Raw genomic sequence first — 13,676 nt, 5'->3', positions numbered from 1 at the left:
TAATCAGAGGAACTTAACTCTTCAAAATTCCCACAAAGCAGAGCAGAATGGTTAAAAACACAATCTCAAACCAGACTGTTTGGGTTGTAATCCTGACTATACTGCTTACTAACTTTAAGTTTTCACTTAACTTCTCTACGCATCATTTTATTCTTCTGTATAATGTAAAATTCAGTAACAGCTCCCATTTCTATACTTCATAGCTTAGAACCGCTCTTAGAAATAGTGTTCTGAAAGGGGCAGGTATCATCACTGTCATCTTTCACAAATGAAATGACTCAATGTAGCCAGTTCTCTGTTTCTTTCATCTTCTTCTACAAAGAAGTGAACAAACTTCTCAGAAAATATCATAAAACTGGTGATTCCCTCCCTGTAAATTGGCAGGTTTGGAGAGTTAAAGGGGAAACATAACCTTGCATGATTTTCAAGTCTTACCTGATTCTTTTGAATTTAAATGAGGTGAGAAGGCACTTGGCAGTTTCCATGTGCTTCAAGGCCTACGTAGCTGCTGCAAAACACAGGAGAACAATAAATAAATCATTGTTTTGCAACATGAAAAGGAAAAAAAATGTGTAGAGTATTTAGAGCATGCCTTTCATACAAGAATGCAACTTACCTGCTGGCAGGAACAAATTTCTTTGCTGCAAGAGAAAGGAAATCATTAATTTAGATAACCAGCTTTTAAGAACATGTCAAGTCCAGACACAATATAACATGATTCATCAAATGTTGTAAACCCAGTGTGCTGGGACCTCTGTAACCATCAGAGCACAAACATATCTGTGTGGAAACTAGGGCAAAATGCAAAGTGCACACCCATCCAAAGGGCACAGTCACTCCCCAAGACGAACAAATGGTGACACGCTCAGCTCGCCAGATGCATCTTCCAATTTTTGATGAGAGTTTGCAATCTGGGTTTTTATGTGAAATTTCCTATTTTATACTCATGAGAATTTAATTCAGAAAATTTTAAATTACTGTAGGCTAAACAAAGCATGAGTGTGGGTACATGTGTTTGCATATTCCTTATAAGATATTCTCAAATTTTAGCCTATGTTCTTGGACATCTTTTGAGAAAGAATTTTACTGGGAACACTAATCACAGCAGTCTTGTCGCACAACTCCAGGGGCACCACAGAATTCAATGCAAGTGGCACTTCTACAGTTAACACAACCACAATATTTCCTACAACTCTACACACTTTGAGTTGTACTCTTTTCCTGACTTAATTATAAAGCAGTTTATCGGTGCTTATCTAATAAGTAGGTTCTAGTTACTGCTTAAATTTGCAAGAGAGACCACAACTCATCAATGAGAAATACATATATTTTTTAAAAGCATTTTTGGAGTGCATTCAACACCCCCTCACCTTTTTTCCGAAAGTACTTCAGAAACCAAAGGAGAAATGAGGTTAACGTCAGGAAGGAGGTTCCACTAACAGAAAGCCCAACTGCCAAGGGAACATTGGACGCAATGGGTGCTAAGGAGACAAGAAGGACAAAACCATCATGAGAAGGAATTGACTTTAAAATCTTTCTGCCCTATGCATTTGGCATTTGTCTCTCTGCAATGATTATTAGGAGCAGAAGAGTCACCTAGTTCAATGTGAGGCAGAGAAAAAGCAATAGAGGCCTTTAAGATCTAGGCCGGCGCCGCGGCTCACTAGGCTAATCCTCCGCCTTGCGGCGCCGGCACACCGGGTTCTAGTCCCGGTCGGGGCACCAATCCTGTCCCGGTTGCCCCTCTTCCAGGCCAGCTCTCTGCTGTGGCCAGGGAGCACAGTGGAGGATGGCCCAAGTGCTTGGGCCCTGCACCCCATGGGAGACCAGGATAAGCACCTGGCTCCTGCCATCGGATCAGCGCGGTGCGCTGGCTGCAGCGTGCCAACCGCGGCGGCCATTGGAGGGTGAACCAACGGCAAAAGGAAGACCTTTCTCTCTGTCTCTCTCTCTCTCTCACTGTCCACTCTGCCTGTCAAAAAAAAAAAAAATCTGTCCCATCTGCCTTTGAGCCAATCTCCTACTTCTGCCAGGCTGAACTCTAACTAGCCAAGCCTTTCACAAAACTGTAACACACCTGAGTCTGTCTCTCTCTCTCTCTCTCTGTCTCTCTCTCTCTCTCTCCCTTTTCCCCCATTTCTCACTCCTCCTTTCCCTTGAAGGTCATCTTTTTCCAATTGTCAGAATTCTACCCATTCCACACCCATTCCACTGACTTGCTACCTCTTCTGCTTCTTTTTCTCTATCTCTATAAGGTCCACCAGTTTGTGAATCTGGTCTTTCTTTCTGCTATGGACATGAGGATAGTTCATTACTGCAGCCAGACAACTCCCCTTCTCTGTAGGCTCCCATACCACCACCATCGATCAATGTATCACCTTCACAGGTAGGCAGCATCCCAGACCAGTGGCCTTCGGCACCACACATCAGAGCTGCAGAGCCGTTGAGTGTCCACCCTTCAGGACATGCAAAATTGCACACTGTTCCAAACACAGGCTCCCCACTGCAACTCACATTGGTCTTTCCCAGAACTGCCAGGCTTGGACATTGTACCACTGCAAATGATAGGTAACAGGGGAAATGGTTAGGAAAAATCTATTGGAATCCTTCTTAAGCTGGCTTAAAAGTCACCAGTAAAGGCAACTTATAAGCACTACTTAATCTTCAGCATATAGGAAATTAGGATCAAGCCCCTTGGGATAATCTAGGGTCAGGAGTTTCTGAGCTATTTCACCTGTACTCTACAAGCTGGAACTCAGTCATACCTTGGCAGGAGGGGAGCTCCTGTGCCCACTGTCCCTGAGATGTGCACTCGAGTTGAGCTGACCCATGTAATTCAAAGCCTTCCCTGCAGTTGAAAATGCAGGAGGACTTGTAGGTGAATTCTCCGGTATGGGGATGAGTACACTCCACAAAGCCATCCTCAAGTGTGTGCACAGGATCACATTTCACAGCTGGAAGACAAGAGCGAGAACATTGCAGTTTTGTTTGCATCGAACTGCAAAAGGTTCTCCAAGGTAGTCAAGCCCCTAAGCTCTTCAATAGTTGTTTTGTTTTGTTTTGTTTTGCTTAAAATAAAAACAAAGACCATGCCTTTCACATGTGGGCTTCTCATTGTCCTACTGTGGAGCCACACTGGAGCCTTTTTGTTCCCTTCAACAAAACTCCCTGCTCTGCTCACAGATTAATTCATGGCTGGAAACTTTCAGAAGCACTAAGAAGACAATTCACATAGTGTCACTCAGGGCTGGACAAGGTTATACACTGGAAAGCTGTGACATCAAAAGGGTTGTCAGAAAATACTGCTGTGGAACTGAGCATCTGGGGAATGAATCCAGTTCATCTGGGGCAAAGCACTACCCAAAAACTCAAGCTTCTTCATTATTCCCGAGGCAACTGGGAAGATGGCTGTGGTTTCTTGAAATTGTAATCCCTTCCTTAATAATGGCACTAATTAAAGGACAGCTTGAACTGGAACAGTAGTTCCTAAACATTCTTCTTCTGACATGCAGAAGTTATGGACAAGGGAAAGATTTTATGCAGCCAGAAAGCTGTTTTTGGGTCCTAGATGCCTAAAGATGGCACCAAAAAGAAAGGAGATGACCTGTATCAAATTTATCTGCTTTGCATGTTGGTTTTGGTGTTATGGCAGTTTTCCACTGGAAACCATTCTGGGGTATATATGTCAAAGAGAATGCCAGTGCCTGTTAGTAACACAAGCTTGCTTGCAATATCCTTTCTCTTGATTTAGGCTGAAGTAAATTTTAGTGTTCATATAAGTACATATCAAGAGTGCCTCTGTAACAGACACCAAGTCTCATTCCTGCTAATTATAAGCAATTTCAGAATAAAGATGACAAAAACTTTTAGATTTAAATAATATTCTCAATATTCCTCTTTTCAAATGTTCTAAAGTTATTTCTTTTAGATTAATAATTCTGCTTATTCCATGCCAATGTTAACTGTGCCATGCTTAGGTTAGCATGGCACAGTTAAGAAACCCACAAAGCACACACTAATATATACAGTCCTCTCCCTGACCAAGCACTGGTGCCTTTATATAAATCCTATAGATGGAAGATGAGTGTTCTTCAAGTCTGATTTCTACAGATAAAGTGGACATCTGGTTTCATGTGCACTGCCCAAATTTGAAGACCACTGCTTTCTGAGAAAGGAAGGGGCCAGGAGGTTTGCAGGCTTACCTTCACACACTGGGGCTTGCTGGGTCCACTGGCCCTGTGCAGTGCATTCCACCTGGGCCGGCCCCCGTAACAGGAAGTTTTCCTCACAGGTGAAGTTGCAGGATGACCTGAAGGTGAACTTCCCTTCAGAGGAGTTGCTGCAGCTCACCAAGCCATTCTGAGGGTGGTGGATGGCGTCACATGACACAGCTGTAACACATGGATGCATTGGTTTAGCCAGTCTACCTTGCTCATTTCAAGAATTAGTAGAGAAAAGAGAATGTTCACAGTAAGTCTTGATGTGCAGCAACTCTACCTTTACAAGTTGGCTTCTCGTTGTCCCAGCTCCCCGATGAGGTACACTGGAGGCTCCGAGCTCCCAGCAGTGTAAATCCTTCCTCACAGTCAAATGTGCAGGTCGTGTTCCATGGGGAGCTTCCCTGGCTTGGGGAACATTTTACATCCCCGTTGGCAGGCTTTCCCATAGTATCACACTCGACCACTGGGGATTGGAAAGAGCACCATGAATTTTACAGAGGGATATTTTCACTTCCTATTGAATTGGAATTTAGAACAGGACAAGGAAGATGCTTCCAAAGGGTAGATCCCAAAGTCCTACTTCAATTTTTAGAGATATGTATTCCCACAATAAAGCTTTTATTCTTTTTTTAGTGAGTTTCCATCTTACCACATTTTTACTTTGACTAGCCTGAGTGGACTCTGATGCACTTTGTCATATACATAAGCAAAAATGAAAAAAAAACTGATTCTAGATCAGCATTTTATGATTAATTTTAATAAAAACCCTACAGACATGCCCCAGGCTTTTAATCATTCAAGACCAGAAGGACCTGAAGGATTGAATTATTTTGTTACCCTGGTCCAAAAAGATAAGCTTGAGTGAGCCAAAGAGAGGTTGAGAGTACCTAATTATTGAGATCTTAAGTTAGTTCCATTGCGTGGGAAAGTTAAACAGGTGAAGATGAGAGAGTTGCTCTAATTTCTACAGTGAGGTTCTGTGTTTTATATTCGCCCTGGAGAACCACCAGGGCCTCAGAGACACCCGTTTCAGAGAATAAAAATCTCTCTCACACCAAGCAGGTACCACATTTGCTGAATACATTGGCTGCATTGGTTATTTAAAACAACACAAGAAGACATTTCCCTGGAGTTTTGAAAATATTTTAAGTTGGATGGAACACCAAGGCAAGGTGAGACGAACTAGAGAATGTTCTGTGCACCCCGAGAAATTTACCTTTGCAGGTTGCAAGGGGAGCACTCCACTCTCCTGAGGATGTACACCATGTGGTCTCCGTGCTGCTTGGCAGGTAGCCCCTTTCACAGCTGACAGAGCAGGAAGAATTGTAGCTGAAGTTCCCCAAAGGGTGGGTACAATTCAGGCTCCCGTGCTGAGGTTGTACCTGTGCTTCACAGGTCACAACTGAAAAAAATAAAATCAGATTAGTTCTATTCATGTCTCACCCTGTGTAGGTGAGAATAACACTACAAACTCTATTGTTTCCTGGGTGCCAGGCACTGTGTCACCATGAGCCTACAAAGTCAGTATGATTATCATCTTCATTTTGCAATAAGAAAACTGGGACCCAGAGAGTTTAACTACCTTGTCAAAGTGCCCTAACTAAAATGTGGGGAAACTGGAAGGTGAACACAGAAGAGTCTGACTTTATCATCTCCCACATGCACCAGGGAAGGCAACACATGCAGACCTATCTCCAAAGGAAGAGGTGAGAACAAGACTCACCCTGCTCACACTTGAGTCCACTGAAGCCGGGGTAGCACTTGCAAGAATAGTTGTTGATGGTCTCTATACATTCGCCATGGCCACTGCAGGATGCTTCCGTACAGGCAGCTGTGGAAAGCAGAGTTCATGAGGAGGAGGATTGCTACCATGCTGAGTTCCTTTGAATTTAGGATCCACAGCATGCAACACACACACACACACACACCTTCAATGATACAGACCACCTGCGATTTTAACTGAAGTGCTTCACGAAACGCCAAATGTGACTTTCAGGTTCACCTATTGTAAACCTTTTTGTGAGGGTACCAACCTCAGAGTACAGCTGTCCCTGGCATTATGCCTAGAAAATTCACTTTATCACAAACTCTGAAGACAGTTCTCCTACCACCAATAAATCAGTAACTAAAATATGCATTGCAGAAGAGGACACACATCCTAAATACACACAGAGCATATGTAGACATTCTTGCCTACATCCACAGGAAGAATCAGATGGTCTTTCACAGATAAGCAGAAGCGATTTAAAATAACAAATTACCACAATAGAGACCAACTTCTGCATGCTGTAAATTTATCACAATGCCCACAGGGTGAAACTACCTCCTCCTGCTACTTCAAACTCCCTACCTGTGTAGCACAAGGCAAGTTTCTTTTTGCTGCATCTCTCATCATTCCACATGCCCGTATCTTTGGGTCTCTTGATATAGATCTCCACGCAGTCCTCATTGTTTTGCTTATTGTTCGGTTCACCTGGAGCCCAGTTCTTGGCTCCTTCCGTCAGAGGCTTGCGGGTCCCTACCCAGATCCACACATTGTTAACTTTTCTGATTCCAATCCAGTAATAACTGGGCGAATAGTCCAATATGGAGTTTAAGTAATCAATCTCTTCTTTATTTTGGATTGCAACCAGATGCGTGTAATTTTGCTGACAATAAGCACTGGCCTCATCATAAGTCATGTTTTCTGCAGAGAAGTGGTAAGTCCATGTGCTAGTCTCTTTAATGAGAAGCCCTAGGGCTGAAACATAAAAGAAATGGGAGAGGTTAGTCCTGCTGCAGCTTAACTCTGTTAACTGGGCTTGTCACTGTATTTCTGGCACATTGTGAGCTTCCAAGTTTTGTCACCTTTTCAAAATAAGAAGAGGTACGTTTGGAGAAGCCAGCATTTCTTTTGTCTCTTGTGACTACCTATTCACTGGGTGCTTTAGCCCAGTGGCCACCACAACCTAATAGTATACCCACTTTACAGTAGAATGAGAATCAGAATAACCCTGCTTTCCTGAGCACTCAATATGGACCACCAAACACTGTATGAGGCACTTCACTTGAGCCAAGATAGTAAATCCTCACTAGGTCTCTGGGAAACAGGTCATTTACAACCAACACTTGACACACAAGGAAAGAGAGACAACAAGAAGAAAATCACCCCTAGGACAGGGATGCCCTAAACATCCTGCAAGGCTCAGGACAGCCTCATAGAAGAAAAATGCTCCAGTCCAAAATGTGAATCGCTCCTGGTCTAACTAATGACACTGACTCACCGAAAGTGAGAGTGGAGAGAAGCCGTGAGGCCACCATGACTTCACGAGTTCTTTTCGCCAAAGGATTAGACGTCAATGAAATTCTTTGCTGGAAAGAAAAGTATAAAAATTTATTTTAGAAGGAAATCCCAGGCAGCCAGATACTCATAGCATTCAACCATGAGGTTTAAGGCAGAATCCTAAGATTTTAGGTAAAGGATTCCGGTTCCACAATTTTTTTTAAATTTTGTAGACATTGACTCAAATGCATAAGTACGAGATTTAAGATTTTCATCATTTAGATCCAAGAAAAAAGAAAGATTTTAACCACAAATACCATAAGCACTTGAAGAGATCTGTTATCAAAAGGCTTTTTGCACATCTGTTCACACTGATCATCTATGTCTCATAGCCCAAGCTATCTTTGAAAAGAATTCTGCACTTACCACTTCAGGTAGTGCTGGCTTGGGAGGCAGGTAGATTGCTGCTCCTTCGTCCTGTGCCACACTAACAGTTCTGATGTGGCCAAGCCAAGGACTGCCGAGCATTGCTTCTGCTGCAAGCCTTTTATAGGACGGTTTGCTTCCTGTGAATAATAGCAGGATATTGTCCAAATCCAGTCAAAAGGAAATCCCCAACAGCATCCAAAAAGTTTGCTGGGAATATCCACAACACTAAAAATTACAGTGATGTCAGAATCTCTCTCCCTCAGAACAACTTCTCCTTTGCCTGTGCCTTAACATGTAATTGTATTAATATGTCACAAATGCATGGTTTTTTAATTCTAATAATATAAAGTCTATGTATTTTCAAAGTTTTAAAACCTGGCTTGTATTAGCATCTCTCATGTAATTGTGGTAGTAATGAAAATTTCATAAACATGGGAGCAAACTAAGATAGTTTGGTCATCCATGGTCTACTGTTCTCAATATTCTCATCCACTCACTTTTAATTTCTTCTTCACCCACCAACCTAACTCATTCTAATATGCACTGTCACATGGGGGAATGAATCCACAAATACTGCACACCAGTTATGGTCAAATTGCTAAAAGTAATACCTTCTACTCAATGTCGGAAATAATGCCTTGGGGTGGGAATGTAGGCCAGCAATTAAGATACCTGCATCCCATATCCGAGTACCTGGGTCCCGTTTCCATCTCAGGCTCCTGACTTCAGCTTCCTGCCAGTGCAGACAGTAGTTGGGTGCCTGGCACCCATGTGAGAGACCTGGACTGAGTTCCTAACACCAGGCCTCAGCCTGGCCCAGCCCAGCCATTGTAGGCATTCGGGAAATGAACTAGCAGATGGGAGCACTCTCTCCCTTCCTCTCTGTGTCTTTGCTTCTTCCTCAAGGAAGGAAGGAAAGAATTGCTTTTTAAAATTAAGAAAAATGGGAAATAGATTTAGATACTCATGTCTGGAAAACAATTGTAATGGAAAAAAGATAAAAATCAAATATAAACATATTAAATTGACTCCCAACTTTCTTTAAAAGTTTTAATATATGAACGTGCAGACAACAAAACCTGTACCAGAATGTTAACGATGACTATCTTTCTATGCAAAATTTATGATGTTTTATGACCTGCATTATTATTTCAGCATTTTTCAGTTTCTACAGTGACCCCTTTTTTACTTTCACAGTACAATGTTTTTAAAATCTTATGTACAGATGCAACTAAAAGGGAGCTATGTAATATCCTAACTTCTTGCTCTTCATCTTGACATTTCTTTTGGATAACAGTACAAGTATGCTCATTCCCCATCTCTGCATCTTATCTAATTCGAATGACAGAGATAGTACAAGGGGATGATTTTAATTTCCATATTCTATAGGTTTTTCAGAGATTGAGTCAAGCTAATATTCTATGGTTACAGGTGTTTTTTTTTTTTTTCTTTTAAGAAAAGAAGTCTAAGAACTACCATCAGCCATTGTGAGAGTCATGGTGAAAGGCCTGTCTTTTTCTTGTTAGCGTTGGCTCTTTCTGTGTTCACAAAGATAGCATAACCAAAGCCAAACAAAAAGAAAGAAGAAAAATCCCAGTGAATACAATTTTTTTAAAAGAAACTAATTAGTTTAATGCAACTCCTACTGAAAATCCAGCATTTACCTGAGGATAAGCATTTATTAATTTTATGTGAAAGGCAAAGTGACAGATGGAGAGAAGAAGAAAGAAGAAGAGGAGGAGGAAGGGGAGGAGGAGGAAGAGGATAAAGAAAAGAAGAAGAGAGAGAGAATCTTCATCTGCTGGCTAGGACAAGCCAAAACCAGGAGCCAGGAAATTAATCCAGGTCCTCCACATGGCTGGCAGGGGCCCAGCACCTGAGCAATTATCTGTTGCCTCCCAGACATCTGGATTAGAAGCAGAAATGCTGGGACTTGAACCCAGCACTCTGCTACAGGATGCACAGGTCTCCAGCAGCAGCATCACCCACTGCACCACAGCTGCTGCCTCTAACCAGAAGATTTATAACTCCCCCTCACTGTCTTCTGCTATCCAGACGCTGACGTGATTTCAATTCTTTTTTCCACTTTACTAAGTAAAATATAATATAAATATTATATAAATATAAATATAATTAAATATAATATTTGTTTCTCAACAAATGCACTAGAGTAATCATCCACACAAGCTTATTTAGAAGTTAGGAAAGGATGTGAATCTCTGATAATATATAATCTGGATATGGTTTATTTTAACAAATTATAATCTTCAATCTACCATTAAATTTTTAAAGAGCATCGTCAAATGTACATTGTAGGCCGGTGCCATGGCTCACTTGGCTAATCCTCCACCTGCGGCGCCAGCACCCCGGGTTCTAGTCCCGGTTGGGGCGCCGGATTCTGTCCCGGTTGCTCCTCTTCCAGTCCAGCTCTCTGCTGTGGCCCAGGAGGGCAGTGGAGGATGGCCCAAGTGCTTGAGCCCTACACCTGCATGGGAGAACAGGTGGAAGCACCTGGCTCCTGGCTTCGGATCGGTGCAGCACGTCGGCTGTAGCGGCCATTTGGGGGGGTGAACCAATGGAAGGAAGACCTTTCTCTCTGTCTCTCTCTCACTGTCTAACTCTGCCTGTCAAAAAAATAAAAAATAAATTAAAAAATTTTTAAAAATGTACATTGTAGCCAAATCTTACAACAAAATATATCTGACATATTAATATAAAGTGCCTATTGGGGCCGGCACTGTGGCACAGTAGGTTAAAGCCCTGGCCTGAGGTGCCAGCATCCCATATGGGTGCCGGTTCTAGTCCCAGTTGCTCCTCTTCTGATCCATCTCTCTGCTATGGCCTGGGAAAGCAGTAGAGGATGGCCCAAGTCCTTGGCCCCTACACCCATGTGGGGGACCCGGAGGAAGCTCCTGGCTCCTGGCTCCTGGTTTCAGATCGGCACTGTTTCGGCATTGCGGCCATCTGGATGAAAGATCTCTTTCTCTCTCTCTGCCTCTCCTCTCTCGGTGTAACTCTGACTTTCAAATAAATAAATTAAATAAATCTTTTAAAAAAATAAAATGAAGTGCCTATTACTTACTTTGCAAATAGGAATAAGTAATAAATATCCCTTGATAACTGTATTTATTATGATGATTTTTTTTATAACTAAGCTTATCTTTTCCTATTCTTTTTTAGTGGAAAAATATGTAGCATGCTGGGTCTTCAAATAGTTCATGGAAATATGTATTATGAAAAAACTATGCATTGATTTCAAATTTCTTTACCCCCAAAATAAACATTTTTAAGTCCATCTTTCCATGAGCTTTTTAAAAAAGATGTATTTATTTATTTGAAAGGCAGAGATTCAGAAAGTGAGAAGGAGAGAGAATCTTCCATCTCCTGGGTCACTCCCCAATTGGCCACACAGGCCAAAGCCAGGAGCCGGGAGCTTCTTCCAGGTCTCCCACATGTGTGGAAGGGGCCCAAGCATTTGGGCCATCTTCTGCTGCTTTCCTAGGTGCAATAGCAGGGAACTGGATTAGAATTGGAGCAGCTGGGACTCAAACCAACCTCCATATGGGATGCCAGCGCTGCATGCAGCAGCTTAACCTTCTACACCACAGTGCCAAACCTCAAGAACATTGAGATCTCCAATAAAAATCTCTGACATCTACAGAGTGCTTCCTTATTATGTACCATGTTGTTTCTAAGCACTTGCATCAATTTCACTATAGGATTATTTAGCCCTCACAACAACCTACAAAAGAGGCGATTTTTATATCCATTTTGCAGGTGAGGAAATCAAGGAAGGGATTTTTATCTATCTCATCTAAAAAGCAGAGATATCAGGGTTTGAAACCCCCCAAATTATTTTTAGACCCCTTTTCCTTAACTGCTGCCTGCAACCATGATTGAATCTGTTGTTACACCCTACACTGAGGGTCCCTCTTCTGCTCATCTCCAGGCCTCTCCTTACCTTCTTTTCCTGAGACCACCTGACCCTCCAGGCCTTCTCTGAGAGGCTGTGAGAGCAGGAAGGGAATCCCAAGGTGTGTGGAGTAGGGAGAGGTGCACACAGGGAGAAAGCCAACCAAAGGGGAGAAGAGCAAGGCCGAGCCAGCTATTCCTGGGGACATGGTAGACTCCTAAACCACACTTCTCAAAAGCTCCTGACTCAAAAGCAAACTCTCCCTGAGGCAAAGGGCTAAGATGATTCTTCAAAGTTTATAACTAGAAAGAGAATGAATCCAATACCAGAAGGAAGGAAAAGGGAAATAGGAAATGAAAGAGATAGGTGGGTAAAGATAGGTGGGTAAATGAAAGAGATAGGTGTATGTGTGTGAGTGTGTAAATCTGAGGTGTGTTGGTTAAATGTACTCACACTTAGAATTATCCTGTGTGTTCTACGTCCCCAACCCCGCGGTTGGGACCACAAATCAGGTATCTGGGTACTGGGAGCTCCCTAGGCTAGCTGAAGAGGCCATCGACAGACCCTGTTTGCCTCTCAGAGAGGCCCCAGAACAGCAAGGGGCAGCAGTGCAATTGTAGTGGGACTGTCAGGATCCAAAGTTGGGCACTCATTGTGGGGAGCTGCGGCTGGACGCCGGGGAGGTGGTGCAGAGGACAGAGTGAGTTGAAGAGGAAACTGGGCGAGATTTCACAGCAAGGGGACTTGAGTATTATTTGCTCCTCCAAATAATCCAAAATTTCCCCAAGTACAGGCTGGTTCCAGGCACCTCGAGGCTCCACCAAGTCTCCCAAGCTTTGAGGATGTAGCCGGCGGTCCCAGAAGTGCTGGATTTTCAGCGTGGCCTCTCACGACCCCTCTGAACAATCCCCATCCTGAGGGAAACAGGGGCACACCCTGGGCTCCACTGCCAGGACTGGTGCACTGGTGAGGCGCCACACTTCCCGGCCTTGTCATCGCTTTTCCTGGAAGTCCCTTGCCCTCTCCTCCACACCCTTTCATTGGGCATCAAGAGTCCAACCACATCCCCTTCTGTGCCCAGGCCCACTCATTCTCAACTCCATGCCCAACAAGCATCTCCAAGGGAGTAAGCACAGACAGCAAGAGCATGTCAGGGACCCCCAGACAAGTGACAGGATTTTAACCAAGGCTATGCTATGCACAGGAAAGAACTGGGTTTGTGGAAAGTAGCATTGGCTATTCCCACCAGTGGCAGGTGCATCTATTGAGATGTGAATTTATATTCCCCCTTGCTCACCGTAGCTGGGAAATATGGGTGGTAGCCCCTTCCTATCTTCCTGGGGCTCCCCAGATCCCTCACTCTGGAAAGGTTTTTAATTCTCAAAAGCCTTGCTATTTCTCCTCCATCCCCCAAGTCTGTTCTGCTGACATCTAGATTTTGTAGAATCTTAGAGAGAGGGAGGAAATCCCAATAAGGATTCAATCCTATTTGTCAAATGCAAACATGATATTGCACACTCCAAAATGAAGAAGAAATTAATGGTAATAGAATGACATTTCTTGTTGGTTCAACACATAAGTATATTTGATAGAAAATTGGCCTGGTTCTCTCTAAATTTTGTTCTCAGAAAAAGCATGCTCATTCCCATGGGATTTGTAGGTATTTTAGAACATCTATCTGGGTCAGGTAGGGTCTTGAGGTTCTGTCTCACTCTGCTCTCCTACACCCTGGGAAGAGTGCGGCTCTGACTTTGGCATCAAGAAGAATCTCCTGGGAAACTGATTTAAAATGCACATCTTGGGGCCGGCACTGTGGCATAGCGGGTAAAGCCACCGCCTGCAGTGGCGGCAT

General features: G+C 43.2%; 1 protein-coding gene across 1 annotated transcript; it reads right to left on the bottom strand.

Annotated features, from left to right (window-relative positions):
- Positions 1-450: 450 nt before the first annotated feature.
- SELE (selectin E) lies at positions 451-7,520 on the bottom strand. The gene is given in 13 exon segments (XM_062190199.1): positions 451-505; positions 617-641; positions 1,371-1,481; positions 2,379-2,555; positions 2,766-2,954; positions 3,089-3,120; positions 3,122-3,272; positions 4,203-4,391; positions 4,498-4,683; positions 5,437-5,622; positions 5,944-6,051; positions 6,571-6,954; positions 7,484-7,520. Coding segments are annotated over 13 exon segments (1,830 nt in total).
- Positions 7,521-13,676: the final 6,156 nt, after the last annotated feature.

This window comes from Lepus europaeus, chromosome 5 (genome assembly GCF_033115175.1).
Source record: "Lepus europaeus isolate LE1 chromosome 5, mLepTim1.pri, whole genome shotgun sequence".
NCBI lineage: Eukaryota > Metazoa > Chordata > Mammalia > Lagomorpha > Leporidae > Lepus > Lepus europaeus.
The sequence above is the reverse complement of the archived record's forward strand: the minus strand, read 5'-3'. Positions and strand labels throughout refer to the sequence as shown.